The sequence below is a fragment of the Triturus cristatus genome, chromosome 3_2 (genome assembly GCF_964204655.1).
Source record: "Triturus cristatus chromosome 3_2, aTriCri1.1, whole genome shotgun sequence".
Lineage (NCBI taxonomy): Eukaryota > Metazoa > Chordata > Amphibia > Caudata > Salamandridae > Triturus > Triturus cristatus.
Genome location: NC_140584.1, coordinates 634,558,218 through 634,575,617, shown reverse-complemented (window position 1 = coordinate 634,575,617; position 17,400 = coordinate 634,558,218). Strand labels below are relative to the sequence as shown.

General features: G+C 45.8%; 1 protein-coding gene across 1 annotated transcript; it reads right to left on the bottom strand.

Annotated features, from left to right (window-relative positions):
- Window positions 1–13,523: 13,523 nt before the first annotated feature.
- LOC146857870 (uncharacterized) lies at window positions 13,524–17,400 on the bottom strand. The gene is made up of 3 exons (XM_085647077.1): window positions 17,365–17,400; window positions 16,273–16,387; window positions 13,524–16,042 (listed from the first exon to the last, which is right to left on the bottom strand). Exons 1-3 carry the CDS (start codon window positions 17,398–17,400, stop codon window positions 13,524–13,526), a joined length of 2,670 nt encoding a protein of 889 aa, XP_085503203.1.

Below are 17,400 nucleotides of genomic sequence, written 5' to 3'. Positions count from 1 at the left end.
ATCTCCAAGGGCTTGTGAGTGAGCTTGCCCCCTGAACGAAGTCCCAGGACCAGTGGACTTCACCGCAGTGAGATCGCCTTGGAAAACGGACCGTTTTCCCCGCATCTTCGACTCGAACTGCTGCGTACGTCTCGCTGATCGCAGCGTACCCCCTGAAAGCTGGTATCCCGCCAGCCGGCCGGAACAACGTGACTAAGGCCCCTCTACGAGCCGTAGCTCGCACCGCAAATGAAGGTATCGTCCGGCCTGAGCAACGCGACTAACAGGCCCCTACGAACCGTAGCTCGCACCGTAATGGAAGAACTGCGAACCGTACTTGCTACTATCTCCTACGAACCGTACTGCCGGCATACGCTCCTTTCCCCTGCTTTGGAAAGGCTGCGGTGCGTACGGTAGTTGCGTACGTCTCCCCTGTGCATACTGTTCGCTTGTATCCAGCACTTCGAATCAAGATTGCCGATCTCATGGTACGGCACGAACGCCGCGACGATCTTTGAACGCACCGTATCTACGCACCGTCCCCTGAAGCCCTGCACGCCCAAGGTCTAACGTACCGTAGTACGCATCGCACCAGGAGGACAACGCACCGTACATCGCACTTGATGTCAGCGCAGCATCCGTGACGAACTCACCAAAAAGTAAAGGTACTGTGCCTGTTCACACCGTAGGGTGTACGCTTCATCCCGAAGCACCTACAGTGCGTGTGAGACCCGTTACCAAGCAGTTTTTACCGCGTTCAAGGCGTACGGACAGGAACGAAGCGCACAGAACTTTAAAACTATGCTAAAACCAAGAACTCTTTGTCTAATAAGTATTGTGGGCTGTTTTTACGTTATCCGGTCTTGTGCTAAGCCTAAACTACATATATAAAGTATTATTTTTCTATGTCCCAGTGTGGAGTCCATTTGTAGGGTTGTCACTGAGTTACTGTGTGTGTGTTCACAAATGCTTAACCTGAACGCTCTGAGATAGGCCTTGTCTGCTCGCGCCAAGCTACCTAGAGGGTGAGCAGGGGTTATTGTTGGAGTGTACCCCCCCTACCCTGACTAGAGGAACGGTTCCCTGCTTGACACAAGTACCTACCTGTGCCAACCAGAGAACCCGGATTCTAATATTGGTGGTCAGCGGTGAGGATTATGAATTTGCATTTGTGATACATACACAGTGATTGGTGAATGCCACATAGTGAAGGCAGACCAATAGCGCAACTACTTACTTTTAATTCGAATTTTTGGGGAAATCGCCAGTTGTTAAAGAAATCATGCCTGGTTCAGTTGTTATGGAAAGGGCAGCATCCCTCATCTCTGAAACTGAAGACGTGGAATGGGAAGAAGAGAGATTAGAGAGCTACACCAAGGCCCAGCTGAAGGGCTTCTGCAGAAAATTCAAAGTCCCCACTGTTGAATGTAAGCTCAAAGTAGATCTTTGCAAGGCGCTGAGGGCCTGGATGGAGTCAAGAAAAGACTCTGATGAGGTGGAGGAATTTGAGCGGGCAGAGAGCATCGCTAGTTTGGGCAGAGGCCTGTCGCCAGAGGAGTTGGCCGACAGGAAGGAAACCAGAGCTCATGAGATAGAGATGGCGAATCTAAATGGGCAACTGGAGCTGGAAAGCAAAAAGCTGGCTCTGGACGAAAAGAAAATGCAAATGGAGCATGACTTGATAATGAGGAAGCTTAACTTAGAGATCGAGAGGCTTGAGACCATGTGTGTCTCAGCCCAGCAACAAGAAATGTGTGTAGCTCAGAGATTGAGCTTTGCTGAGTGGGAGGAGGAATCCAGCTCAGATAGTGGCAGCAATATTGAATTTTCTAGTGCTGAGAGAGTAGTACACACACCCAGAGACATGGCACCTGACTTGAAAGAGGGGGTTAACATTCACCAGGAGGTTCAAGGACATGAGGTAGCTCCAGTAGTGCACAGTGTCCCTGAGAGGAATAGGGTAACTGGCGCAGGGGTTCATGGTCCTAGTGGTGGGAGGGACACTCTACTGACTCTAGATGAGCGGTGCAGGGAGAGGGGTTCCCCCAAAATTGAAGTCCTGGTATGTGAGTGTGAAGACCACCCAGAAGAGTGTGGGTTGTGTGACAGAGACAGTCAGATACTGTCTTGCCAGTCTCAGGAGAGGGGTGTGGAGTACGTGTGTGAGGCACTGGATGGTGAGGTGAAGGATAGTTTGGTTAACCCTGCTAGGGGGCTGTGTGATCCAATTGTGGGAGAGCATATTGTAAGTCCCTGTTTTCCAGAGCTATGTCAACACCTGTGGGAGAGTGAGTTCTCTGACTGCAGGGAGCACACATTGGAGGCAGACCTTTTGGTGGAGTCCAGAGGGTCTGGAAAGGCATTGGGGAGTGATCCCAAGAGGAGTGGTTCAGGTATCTTCAAACACAGTGTGGTGGAAGTGGCTCATAGTAGCCCAACTAGGTCCTGTAGTAGTGAGAGGGGTGTAGGGCCTCACGTCCTGTCTTTAAGGAGAAGGAGTGAGAACGGGTTATGTCCTGGTAGTGCCCAACCTCAGTCTCAGAGCTTGGATGGTTCTTTAAGGGAACACCAGGTGGGGAGCCTAGTCTGTCCTGAGGGGCTGCCCGTTGTGCGGGATCCCCTAGTGTCTGGTGAACGGGGAGTGTCTGTAAGCAGGCCTCCCTCAGTTCTGGTGTCTGGCAGTACCGCTCCAGTTGGGAGGGTGCAGAAGTCCAGATTGAGGGGTGAGAGGGGGAAAGAGTCCCCAGTGGAAGAACCAGTGGGTCAGGGGCCAGCCAGAAGGGCTGCGTCCCCAGTGAATGACCATGGTGACACCACTTCTGTCCTGGGGGATCTTCGCGCACTGTCAGATGGACATGGGTGGGGAGATCTGCGCCAGGCAGACTGTCACACGACACATGAGTTATGTGTCACCCTCAGGGGGGGCATGCGTGCTCCCCAGGAATTCCTGGTGCGCCAGGCGAGCGTTCAACCGCATGGGTTGGCCCCAGGGTTGGGAAACCAGGTTCAGGTGTTGTCTGACCTGGAGGGTGGGACAACTGTAATAAGTGTCCTGACCCATGTTGCTTCTAGTGGTACCACTCCAGTTGGGAGTGTGCAGTACTCTGGAAGGGGGTGCAGAGGGAGAGAGTCCTCGCCTCTGACCCCGGTGCAGCCTGAGGGTTTAGACCCTAGGTTGGAGGGCCAGGTTCAGGGTGTCCCCCCTGACCTGGACACCCAGTTGCAGGATAAAACCCCTGAACTGGTGGGCGAATTGTGCAGGACACCTGCCACAGGTGCCCTGGCAATTCTGGAAGGGGGTACCACTCCAAGTGGGAGGGTACAGAGCCCCAAGGAGGAGTACCGGGTGTGGGAGAGGCCACCCCAGACTTTGGTCCAGCTGCCGGGTACAGGCATGGGGCTGGTGGGTCAGTGCCAGGATGTCATACCTGACCTGACAGGAGGGAGAATGGACAAAGGTTGCCAAGCACCTGGGGTTACTGCCCCCCGCTCCCTGGCGCCACAGATGTTTGAGAGCCCTGAGAGGCATAAGGCCTGGGTCTCATCCCGGACTACTGTCAGTAGCCACTGTGGCATTTTGCTGTCTGTCTATTGGGACGCACCTGTGAGCCAGTTAAGGTTAGGTGCTGCACAGGTGGTGTCCACAGGTGAGGAGAAGGGTTCCCCATGGATTGGCTTGGTGGGCCCTGAGAGTATGGACAGAGGGATTCCATTAGGTTCAGATTGGTGTAGAACTGGAGTCTGCCCCTGCAGTTGCGGGCCCGGTCCTTGTTCTATCGCCCCAAGCAGGGAAGACCACCACGGTGGTGATTAGTCTGCCCTGCGTTTTGGCTGGAAGGGGGTAGTGTTGGACTTGGCCCTTTTTGCAGGGTCATCCTTAAACTTTTTGCCTTCTTCCTGCATTTTTTCTGACCTGTTGTTGGCTGTTTTATGACTCTGGGCACTTTACCACTGCTGTTCAGTGCTAAAGTGCATATGCTCTCCCTATGTAAAATGTATATGTTGGTTGGATTCCATGATTGGCTTATTTGGTTTACTATCAGACCCCATTAAAGTGCACCCGGAGTGCCAGGGCGTGTAAATACAAATGCCGCTGGTGGGCTTGCAGCACTGGTTGTGCCACCCACTGAAGCGGCCTGGTAAAATGTGTCTAGGTCTGCCATTGCAGAACCTGCGTGCAGTCTGGTACTGACATGCTGACTGGCAAGTGCACCTACTTGCCAGTCCCTAAACCTTCCCTTAACTTCATGTTAGTCACCCCTATGGTAGGCCCAAGGGCAGGGTGCATTGTAGCATAACGTAGGACAAGCCCTGATGTGTGTCGCATGTCCTAATAGTGAATTACAGCCATTTTCGTTTTTCACTATTGTAAGGCTACCCTGTTCTCATAGGCCAGAATGGGCTGTTAAGATTGTTACATCCTATGATCCTAACAGACCCAGGGAACATGGTAGAAAATCGAGTTTAGTACGCCTGAACTCAGAATAATAAGGTACATCTTTTAGTAAGGTTTATTTTAATATTCTGCGTTTGCAAATGCCAATTTTAGAAAGTTGGCCTTTGCTTGCCTAACCATTTCAGTCCGCCTCTGCGTGATGTGTATCTGCTGTCTGGCTTGTGTGAGTGACAGGGCTGGGGAAACCCAGATGGGCAGGGCTAGGTAGCCTGATGGTGAATAGGAAGATTGCCATATAGATGAGTGGGAGGAGTACACCTGGACTCTGAATAGGGCTGTGCTCTGCCGCCACAATGCTGGCTCCGCCCTCTGTGGAGCGTCTGATAGCTCTGCCCTGCACCCTGAAAGAAGAAGCCTGCATCGCATCAACAAAGTGCTCCAGAACTGGACTGAACTAGGCAAGGGCCCCCCTGGTCTGAGAGAACAAAGGATTTGGGGTATAAATGTAGGACCCCTGCTCCTAAGAAACTAGATCCTGTCCTGCCAAGAAGAAACCTCTGTACGACCTGAAGGAACTGGAAAAGCTGCATGGAGAAGAGGAAGAAAAGACTCAAGGAACTTTTATTTGACTCGTGCTGAGAGATCTCCAAGGGCTTGTGAGTGAGCTTGCCCCCTGAACGAAGTCCCAGGACCAGTGGACTTCACCGACTTGTGATCGCCTTGGAAATCGGACTGTTTTGCCCGCATCTTCGACTCGAACTGCTGCGTATGTCTTGCTGATCGCAGCGTACCCCCTGAAAGCTGGTATCCCATTGTCCGGCCCGAACAACGTGACTAAGGCCCCTCTACGAGCCGTAGCTCGCACCGCAAAGGAAGGTATTGTCCGGCCTGAGCAACACGACTAACAGGCCCCTACAAGCCATAGCTCGCACCGTAATGGAAGGGCTGCGAACCGTACTTGCTACTATCCCCTATGAACCGTACTGCCGGCGTACGCTCCTTTTCCCTGCTTTGGAAAGGCTACGGTGCGTACGGTAGCTGCGTACGTCTCCCCTGTGCGGAGCGTACTGTTCGCTTGTATCCAGCACTTCGAATCAAGATTGCCGATCTCATGGTACGGCACAAACGCCGCGACGAACTTTGAACGCACCGTACCTACGCACTGTCCCCTGAAGCCCTGCACAACCAAGGTCTAACGTACCGTAGTACGCATCGCACCAGGAGGACAACGCACCGTACATCGCGCTTGTTGTCAGTGCAGCATCCGTGACAAACTCACCAAAAAGTAAAGTTACTGTGCCTGTTCGCACCGTAGGGTGTACGCTTCATCCCGAAGTGCCTACAGTGCGTGTGAGACCCGTTCCCAAGCAGTTTTTACCGCCTACGAAGCGTACGGACAGGAACGAAGCGCACAGAACTTTAAATCTACGCTAAAACCAAGAACTCTTTGTCTAATAAGTATTGTGGGCTGTTTTTACGTTATCTGGTCTTGTGCTAAGCCTAAACTACATATATAAAGTAATATTTTTCTATATTCCAGTGTGGAGTCCATTTGTGGGGTTGTCACTGAGTTACTGTGTGTGTGTTCACAAATGCTTAACCTGAACGCTCTGAGATAGGCCTTTTCTGCTCGGGCCAAGCTACCTAGAGGGTGAGCAGGGGTTATTGTTGGAGTGTACCCCCTACCCTGACTAGAGGAACGGTTCCCTGCTTGACACAAGTACCTACCTGTGCCAACCAGAGAACCCGGATTCTAACATGAACCATGAATCCAATAATGGGCGAATATACTATAAGCCGCGTTATAATATTTTTCTAAATCCGGAACACCCAACCTGCCAGCTCATAAGGCAGAGTGAGTGAGTCCCACCGTATTCAGGGCTGGTTACCGGCCCATGCAAGTCATATCAGTTGTGTCCGCCAGATGTTTAATAGATATTTGGGTAAGAGAATAGGTATATTCTAAAAGAGAAAGAGGAATCTTGGTAGGATTACCATTTTCATAATAGCTATTCTTCCCATTAATGAAAGCGGGAGCTTTATCCATTTATCTACATTTTCTACTCGTCGTTGTGTGGCATTACCGTGGATCAAAAGGGTAGGGTTAGTGTGAAATTGAATTCCCAATTACCGCACCCCCTCTGCGGTCCAGCGCAGCAGGAACTCCATGATGGGTTCCGTGGTGACCGGAGTGAGGGGGAATATGATAGATTTATTCCAATCTATTCGTAGACCAGAATACCCACCAAACTGGACCACCTCCCATATTATGGGGGACAAATGTACCTCTGGATCGTAGATATATAGCAAAGTGTTATCCACGTAGGTGGAAATGTTAAGGGTATACCTGGGGAATCCCATCCCCCGTCGAGTGTGATATTCACAAATGGCACAAGCCAAGGGCTCAGCAACTATTGCATACAGAAGCGGGGACAGGGGGCACCCCTGGCGTGTTCCACGTGTAATGAGTAATGACTGGGAGACTACATCCTCGATCCTCACTCTGGCTGTGGGCGATGCATGCATTACTGATACCAAATGTAGGAATATATTTCCAACTCCAATCTTGCGCAGTACCACAAACATGAATCCCTACTCGCCAGAGTCAAAAGCTTTGTCGGTGTCGAGAAACACTGCCGCAGCTTTGACTTCTGTACTCAGTCTCTGCACTACACCAAACAGGGTTATCAGGTTGTGGTATAGGTTACGACTGGGGCAAACCCTGCCTGTTCTGGTCGTATATTGCCAGGTAATAGGGGGGCCAGCCTATTACCTAGACTTTTTGCGCAGAACTTCGCATCCACGTTGAGCAATGACTAGGGCCTCTATGAGGAGCAATTGCTTGGTGATTTTCCTGGTTTTAATAAAGTGACAATAATAGCCTCTTGCATAGAGGGCAGCATGATACCCGACTCCCCCATTTCTTCATAGAGCCTTTTGAGGTGAGGGATCAGTACATCTAGAAATTCTTTGTAGAAGAACGCCGGGAGACCATCCTCCCCGGACCCTCCCTGCTGCCATCCCAAACAACATGCCTTGTAGCTCCTCGGCTGTCAATGACGCCATTAAATGTCCCCTATGTTCGGTCACTAGCCACGGGATTTTAATGTATGACAGATATTCCTCTAGGGCGGCACTATCAGTTGGGATTTGGGAGGTGTATAAATTTTGGTAATAGAAGCATAAGTGTGTTACCATATCTTCAGTGGTGCTAAGCGGACTCCCGTTGTCATCGGTCATGCCTACCATTTTATCTAATTCCCTCTTGGGCCTCAGCAATCCTGCCAGCATGGCACTTGGTTGATCCCTCTCCCCATAAATACGTGCCATTGCATACTGCCTCATGTGTTTCATTTCTTCATTAGCGGCATCCTGAAACTCCGCCAAGTTTAGTTTGAGGTGTGCGGCACTTTGTGCATTCTCGGTCTCAGACAGAGCACGTTCTATTCTTCCAATTTCCTTTTCTAAGAGATCCAACCTGCCTGAGCACTCCTGCATGCTTTGAAATTACCACCGCCCTAGAATAAACTTTAAATGTTTCCCAGACTGTGGCGAATGATTGTATGGAGCCAATGTTATTTGAGAAGAACTCTTCTATCTCCATTGCCAGCTCCTCTTTAAATACTGTATAAAGTAAAGTGTAAGGAGGGAAGCACCACTTGAATGCCGGGACACGCAGAGCATTGTAGCACAGATGTTCACAGGTGAGTACCCTTGCCTCTAACCCCCCAGAAATCTATACAGGTATGGGTGTCATAAATGGAGGAATAATGTGTATAACCCCACTCTGCGGAGATCTGTGTCTGCAGATATCTAGGAGGCTGTCTGCATGCATGATGTTCTGTAAGGCTACTGATGTGGGCACTGGGCGTCTGGGAGGGCCCTGTGACCTACCCAAAATTGGATCTAAAATACAATAAAAGTCCTCCCATATCTGTGGGATACCCCTCCATTGTATCAGTTTAGCCACCAGTGAATTATAGAATTGAGGATCATCATAATTCGGGTCACATACTCCCACTAGTATGAATTTCAGATTGCCCTTCTTGCAATGAGCTACCTCAAACCTGCCCTGTGGATCACTCAAAAAGCCTGTCATCCCCACCCCTGCCTTTCTATCGGTCCATAACAGGACCCCCTAGCACGGGATGTGAGATCCGAAGAAAAGCAAATTCCTTGCAATTTACGATGCACATCTCTGCTACGTTCTGGTGTGAGATGTGTCTACTGTAAAATTGCAACTGTCACAGAGTGTCTTTTTAAATAAACACCTATTTTTCTGACTTTTCTACCATCATTTAGGCCGCAGACATTCCAAGTAATGAGTTGAAGACCCTGTGGTCTCACCCTTTCAATGGCCATGCGATGGGAGTGACCACTGTGGTAGACTATACCCCTTGCCTACTATGTACACTGTGCGGAAACAACATAACGAAATAATACCAATGTACTCATACATGTAAATAAAGAAAACATTCCCTCTCACGCCATGAAGACCCACAAAAGTCACGGCTATTTGCATACCCCCGGCCCGCCGCAACCCCTAAACACAAACAGTAAACCCAGAAAATAGAATACTGATAGTGTGATACACTTGGGGCAGATGTTTCCATCAGTTCTGGTTCCCTCCGCCACCATGTCTACACTAAAGTTCACAAACAGTTGAAACTGGAATCCCTGTGAGGTGCTGCATAACATAGTCTATGTACCCAGGGAGGTGCTCCTGCATCAACCAATCAGTCATTATTCTTGGGATCATTGATCGAGCCATCTCCTATTAATTCGTACAAGACGTGTCATGATTTAACTATGCTTACTTCCCCAACGTATCATGTCGCCCTAGTTTCTCATATTGTCTTGTGATACTCCATGAGGTGTTCACAGCAGTACAGATTTCGCAGTCACTCTTCTTGCCCTTGCTCTTCGTGAAGGCTTGATGAATCCTCCGCACGCGGCTGCGAGGCCATCGGTGAACCTCATCATCTCAAGCGCTGCTCTCTGTCCTTGATGATGCGCAGGGCAGCTTTAGGGTCAGTGAAGAAGTGGACCTTACCGTCCAGTTTGATTCTTAATTCACGGAATAGAGCATGCTGTATTCTAGATTCAAGTGCCAGAGCTTCTCTTTTTTACTGGGATGAAGAGCCTTTGTGCCTCCTGAACTTACAATGTGAAATCAGGAAATAAAGATATATCTGTTCCCTTGTGATGCAGAGATGCCAGCTCATGGGCCTTACGCAGGGCAGAGTCTTGGTCCCTGTAGTTCAGGAATCGCACAATCTTAGGCCGAGGGGATGCCCCGGGAATTAGTCTGGGTGCCAATGAGCGAAGCGCTCATTCTATGATAAAAACCTCAGAGAAGGTGTTCCGACACAGCAGTGTGACAATCAGTTTCTCCACATACTGCTCCATATTACCAATATTGGATGACTGAGCCACACCTTGCTTCAACATCTTCTGCCTTCGCTTTTTTGTCTGTCTCTGCATCAGCACATATAACATCTTCCATGTCGGAAACACGTTGTTCCGCAGTATCAAGCCGCTCCCCATGCTTGTCCAGCCGTTCTGACATGCGATCCATTCTAAGAGACAGTGCATCAATTTTACTGTCTATTTTTGAGAAACTTTGTTGTATAGTGCGGAATGCATGCTTCACATCTATATCTGCCCCTGCTTCCGGGTCGTCCAAGACATTGTCTTGCTCAGTAAGAGTGGGGTCCCTTGCAGCTTGAATTAGAGCTTATCTGCTTTGCCCATGATGTGAAGCTGAACACAGGTTGAATGAGCTGCGCACGGTTTCTCGTTCGTCACAAGGCAAAGCTATCCAGGGACTCAGGCTTATTAGGATCACAGAACTGTGCTAGGCCATGGGATCAGTCTCAGCTCTTGCGCCGCAATTCGCACAGTTCTCGTGCCATGTCCGCACGTATAACATGTGACTGTCACCCACTCGATGGAGGCCTCGATGTAGTAACACCCCTCACCCTAAAGAGACAACTTATGTGAGCACATGCTGCTATGTCCACCCGAGAGATGACCTGGCTCATCAGGAATATGGGCACACTCCAGGGGGCGCACGTGTTCTCACGAGCCTTAAGCGGCTGTCTCCTGTGGGTCGTTTGTGCCCATGGGGACCTAAAGCTATCGGAGTCCCCATGTGATGCTCACCACAGGGCCCACACGTACCACCACTAGCCTGCATCCAGGGCCTCATTCTGATGATCAATTGCTGGGGGAGCCGCCTCTCGGGGAAAGTGCGTGTTGTTTGCTCAGTGGCCTCCGATGGGAGTGGGCAGCCACCGATGCGTGCTCCGCAGACACCTGCAGGGGGGCTCCTGGCCCGGGTCCATAGCTCCGCATGACACCTCGCGGCCGCAGCTGCTTAATGCGCCGTGTACCTACACGTTGCCGGAGTCCAGCCGGTCACACCGCTCATACCACTCACGGGGCACGCAGCACTCGTCGGAGAGGGCATCCACCAGGCTTCTCCTCTCTGAGACAGGCCGCGATGGTGGTCAGGATCGCCGAAAGGCCTTGAGCTTCACTGCAGCCCAAGTGCGTCAACGCCGGCAGTTTTTGTAATATCGCACCGATTTTGACTCCCCAGGTCAAACAGGATTACTTTAGAAGCAATCCCAGAGTCATTGGATGATCATCCAACTACTCTAGAAGTCATTTTCACATCATCAGACATCATCAAGCTCTTGAAGTCATCAGCAGAGTTTAGAAACTTGAGCTCGATGACTTGTGGATGACGTGAAAATGAGCATCTGATGACTTCACAAGGTGTGACTATTCCTGATTACTTCAGGAGGATTTAAGAATGAGTATGCGATGACTTCACAAGGTGTGACTATTCCTGATGACTTCGGGAAGACTTAAGAATGAGTATGCGATGACTTCACAAGGTGTGACTTCCTGATGACTTCAGGAGGATTTAAGAATGAGTATGTGATTACTTCATAAGATCCAATTGTGCTTGATGATTGGAAAATAAACATCCAAATCTCCACAAGCATCATTTCTTCTTAACATGATGAAATTGCTCCTTATGTTTTGAGAATGATTATACTTCTAGTGCAAGAGGTAAACACCCATTACAACTAATCTTTTACCGCTACTACCATCACCCCGCATACCATCACAATGCAACTACCATTACTCGGCAATGCCATTACAACGCATGGCATTACAATGCATATACCACACATGCTTTTACAACGCAATTTGTTGTAAATGCATGAATGGTAGAAGCATATGTGATTTATATGTAAGTATAAGGTATGTATAGGGTTTGGGTTTTGGAGTGTAGGGTTATATGCTTTGGGGTTCGGGGGTAATTTTAGGGTTAAGGCGTTTGGGGTGCTGGGGTATTTATAGGGTTCAGGGTGTGTTTAGGTTTTGGGGTGTTTGTGTATTTGTAGGGTTCAGGGTGGGTTTAGATTTTGGGGTGCAGGGGTATTTTAAGGGTTCAGGGTGGGTTTAGGTTTTGGGGTGCAGGTTTATTTTTAGTGGTCAGGATTAATTTTCGGGTTAAGGGCATGTTTGGGTTTTGGGATGCTGGGGTATTTTTAGGGTTCAGGGTGGGTTTAGGTTTTAGGGTGTAGGGGTATTTTTAGGGTTTAGGTTTTGGGGTGCAGGTTTATTTTTAGTTGTCAGGGGTAGTTTTAGGGTTAAGGGCATGTTTGGGTTTTGGGGTGCCCAGGGTATTTTGGGGGTTCAGGGTGGGTTTAGGTTTTGGGGTGCAGGGGTATTTTTAGGGTTCAGGGTCGTTGTAGGTTTTGGGGTGCAGGTTTATTTTTAGTGGTCATGGCTAATTTTAGGGTTAAGGGTATGTTTGGGTTTTGGGGTGCTGGGGTATTTTTAGGGTTCAGGGTGTGTTTAGTTTTTGGGGTGCAGGGGTATGTTTTAGGTTTAGGTTTTGGGGTGTAGGTTTATTTTTAGTGGTCCGGGGTAGTTTTAGGGTTACGGACATGTTGGGGCAGGCCACTTGTTACTAGTAGCAAGTCTCATCTTCCGTACTCACAACAATACCAGTGTGCACATTTGTGCCGGTTTTGGTTCCCAGTCCGGCCCTGTCTATGGCTGCCGCGCAGGCGTGCCAAGCGAGTGTGCTAACATTTCATAACATTGCTCCATCTCTTCAAGAAGGAACCGTGATCACATGTACTGTGTGTCTGTGTTTAAGTCTTAGGTTAGGTTCTTTTGCTTTTAAATAAGGGAAATGTCCCCTAATACAGATATATTTCACCAGCAGTTCGCTCAGTGCCAATACATATATATTTCCGCTAAGCGAAACTACCCGCTACTTGAGCTGAGAAGAGTGAGGCCAGTGATTAAAACTGGTGAAGATTTTTCCTTTCCACCTTTTTAAAGTTTTCTAAAACTTTATAATCCTTGTGAACTTCACACACCTTTAAAGTTTAAATATAAGGGATCTGGTGGAACAAAATTTTGGCTAAAAGTAATTTTGAAGGAGACAAACTGGGTAAACTACAAACAGCTTTTACAAAGAGAAGTGTCTTTCCAAAAGGTTTTGGTGTAACGCTTTATGGCAAAAATCAGTTTTTTTGTGCTCAACACTTGTGTAAATGATGATGTGGAACTGACGCTTTGCGCATTATACAAAGTGGAAAGTGTGATAAACGCAAAATGACATATACGTTTTCTATTATACACAACAGAGCATACAATGTGCTTTAGCAAACAGTGTATAAGTCAGTGGTTATTTTTAACACATGTATTTATTTTTGTCACTTTCTTTTTGTACAAGGCAGGTAAAATAAGCATCCACTGTAAAAAGACCAATGCATAACATTAATGAAGATGAACATTGGGCATTATATGCATGGTCACTGAAGTTAAGTGAAAATGAAGTATGAAAATATGCGGCCGGATAAACTAAATAACATAACAAAAATAAATGCTGCATATTATGTTCAGTTGTACATTTTGCATCTATATTGCTATACACGTTATTATTTGGCCAACATTACTATGTTTTATGAGCAGTCTAGGACCCCTTCATAGGTGTTGCGGGCCCCTAGGTGTCCTTGGGGCACATGTTAAGAATGCTTATCAAGATGATTTCTAATCAAATGCGCTATACAAAGAGACGTGCATGTAGGAGAACTTTCTATCATGATTTGCCTTAATCTATTTCAAACAGATTTGGCATTTCACTAACAAATGATTCATTTTCTACCTGAATGTAAAAACAGGCACATTTTATCATTGATATCCTGATAGCTGTGATGATGTTATCTACTACTACCAGATGAACTGGTTCACGGATGTCATAGGATTCACACTTAAGTGGAACCATGAGTGCTATATTAATAGAAACGTCTGCCTGCTTACACTGAATGAATCTAGTGACCCTGCCATAGGCAAACACCCCGGATTCTGTTTCATATTTTATTACACTTTGGTCTCTCCTCTGAATACGAGTGTAATTTGAGCTGTAAACAAGAATATTGCTTTTTTCTAAAAATATTTTGTTATAGGCTACTACATCAGAGCCTAAAATATGAGTGATCTGAGTTACTGCTACATATTCATTCTCTGTTAAGCTGTAAGGGTATGTCGAACCAACGCTATAAATGCAATTTTCTAGTTTTAAGTATCGTTGTCTGTTTCTCTTATATGAACACATCATACTCTGGTAAAATTCTGCCTCAACACTATCAGGAGGCAAATGATTTTCCACTAACACAGGTATTACTTGTATCATATTTACTGCATCTAGAATTTGTGTTTCTATACCTACTGTACCATGCACATGTTGTAAAAGGAAACCATTAAGATCTTCAAAAACAAAACAATTAGCAGTAAACAGAGGCCCTGCTGCTCTTACACTGTCCACTAAATGGACCAATTGATGAACATTCATTGTCAAAAATCTTTTTTCATATAAATCATTAAACAGTTGCACAAACAATAGTAAACACTGTTCTGCTATATTTAAATCTTCCTGGCTAATGTCATCATTTAATAGCTTATGAATTGCTTTCATAAGTACACAAAAGTGTAAATAGCGTGATCTATCTAAAACATGTTTTAAAACAGGCATTCCATAAAATAAAAGAAAGTTCCGAAACTCGGAGGCCTTCCAATATGGTAGTTCATCAACAGACCTTGGAACTCTACTAACATCCAGTGTGGGTTTTATCTGTTTCAAATAGACATTAACTACTTTGACTTTTTCATAAAAAGAGTATGAATGGTGCTTATATTCTTTAGTGAACCAGATGGTCATCAACAATTTCATAATGCCACTACATACACCATGCATGTAATCAATCACAAATCCTCTGCTTACACAAAAATGTTTCAAAAACATGAACCACATGGGACCTTTGATCCCTCTTACACTGTAATCGGAAAGTCCACTCTCAATATTAGCTATTGCACTGTTTACATCCGATTTAATAGTATCAAGTGTCCTTGGTGGCCCTTTTGGGTTTTCAGCATTGTAGGGAAATACTCTACAGTGCCCTTTTCCTGAAACAGTGACTTCACCCTCTTGTAAACAATGCCAGCACCCAAACTTCCCATTAAACTGGGTGCTGTTTGAAACAAGACAACGAGCTGGTAAATCACATGTGATTGTCAGAAGTGTAGCGTGGCAAGTAAAACTACAATTGTTGTGATCTTTAAATGACACTCCACTTTCCAGCTGTGCAAGTTCGTTATATAATGGTTTTAAGAAAGACCACATTATTGGCTTTTTTGCAGAAACCCAAATACCATATAGTAATATATTTTCACGCAGCTTTCTTTGGGATGCAGGCAGCTCGTTTACCATTAAGTACACTGGCCACATTGATATTTTTGAACTTTTAAATACAGGAACACCATCTGTGTTCATTGCAAATGAAAGGCTGTTAGGGTTTTTCAGGAATCCACTCTTGAATAAATCCAAATACAGTTCTCCATCATATACATCTTTCATTGTTTGTTTCTCATTCTCCATATAGTGATCAAATCGATGTTTCCTCACCTTTTCTGTAAAATGTCTCCGCCTAAACATAGTCTGTAACTGTGCAATTACGCTATGCTGAATGAAATAAGACACCGATTCACTTGGACTCAAATCTTTCCCACAGTGTTGGTTAGTACAGGTCTGAGTGTTTTTATCAACATGTGTATAGCAAGTGGCACAATAGTAAGTAATATTTGGGGCCTTAACACTTTTTTTGATATATTTGTGAAGGTGATACATAGTTCGGAACATTCTATTATCACATGGCAAGAGCAAATAGATGAGATTCAGCATATAGCCAGCTGCCTCATCACTCAAGCGAAAACGAATAATAAAGCAACAAAGCAATAGTATGACGACCCCTAAGCATTTGTTAGAGCCCTCAAAAATAGGTGATGATTCATCTGTGGTATTAGTTTGATCAGAACAAACTTGAATATCTTCGTACTCATTTTGAATGGTATATCCAACTTGTTCCAAAAGTTGTTCAAAACCAGAATCCGAGTCATTAATTAAATCATCTTTAAGTTGAGCATCCATTTCACCTTTTAAGCTGCTACAAAGCGTATCCCAAACAGCATCAATTGGATCTTCATCTGTGTCCTCTACTGGTGGGGTATACTCTGGTAATGCTGGACAGTTGGCTGAATGCACTGTATGCTCTGCAGAAGGTGATGTATGAATACCTATGACAAAAGAAAGTACGTCATTGTACATTTAGTAAGCAAAATAGGGTTAATTAGATTGTAAATGTATTGTACGTCAGTAACCAATTACATTTCCTGTGACAGAAACTCAATGTGGGTTGATGAGGGCCTTCATTTTCGCAAGTGATGTGCTGTCAAAGTATATACTTTCAGACATCAAATTGTTAATGCAAGCGGTATAAAAAGGAGTTTATAATTTCATACTGTACCATTGGGGATAATGTCATCTGCTGTGCCTGAAGTCTGCAAGGATCCTACTTTTACTTTCTTTGGTGCTGCATGTTGTATAATGATGTCATCTGTTTCTTTAATGAAATGTTCTGTCTACTCTCATGTAGAAAAAGGACAAATTAATTCAATTCTGCACTTGGTAACGTGTAGCACAGGATTTTTTGTGACTTCTAAAAGTCCCTCACTTTTTTAGCAATTCTTGTACCCACAGCATTAATTCTTGTGTGTCTTGTGTGCATTCACCACATATGCATGGCTGTTAGGAAGGGACATGAGAATGAACAAATAGTGTTTTGGTACAATAATCTCCAGATGGTTGAGTGAGGTGGTATTGATTTGGCTTCATGCAAATCATAGAAGCTGGTTTGGTGACTTATTATGTTAATAGTGTATTCTCAAAACTGGTCAATATAACTTTGTGAGCACTTTAAACTTACTGCACCATTTAATTACAAAACACAATGCTTTGTCTCCGCAGAACATGAATTTGAAGACGATTAAAGTAATATATTAAGTACATAGCTAACAATAATTTAATACTTACATGTTCCTTCTATAAAGGGCTTGCCTAACTAAACTATCACAAGAAATAAAGTAGCAGGGTAAAAAGAAAATCATGCTGAGCAGATCATACTCTTTGCAAGGTAGCCTCTTTCACACTCTTGCATTAAAAAGAAAGAAGAGCCATCTGAAGTACTATTAACTGCATCTTAGTGTCTCTGTAAATTGGACGATTGATATCATCCTAATCTCAAAACACAAACCTCTAGGCAATCTAAGGGAAATGTTCAGTTGAAAGTGACTGGCGTAGAAAGCAGACTTTAATAAAAAATTGTCATTATAGAAGAGAGTGTCTTCTGAGGTTACTGGCCGCTGTGAGTAAATCTGTTTTGCCGATTGAAGTGTGGCAAATGATTTTCCACTAACACAGGTATTACTTGTATCATATTTACTGCATCTAGAATTTGTGTTTCTATACCTACTGTACCATGCACATGTTGTAAAAGGAAACCATTAAGATCTTCAAAAACAAAACAATTAGCAGTAAACAGAGGCCCTGCTGCTCTTACACTGTCCACTAAATGGACCAATTGATGAACATTCAT

Coding starts and splice junctions, on each gene's coding strand:
- LOC146857870 (XM_085647077.1), bottom strand. CDS start 17,400: ATGAATGTTCATCAATTGGTCCATTTAGTGGACAGT. Junction 16,388..17,364: donor TGGTCCATTTAGTGGACAGT/GTAAGAGCAGCA, acceptor ACATGAGAGTAG/ACAGAACATTTCATTAAAGA. Junction 16,043..16,272: donor AGATGACATTATCCCCAATG/GTACAGTATGAA, acceptor CTTTTGTCATAG/GTATTCATACATCACCTTCT.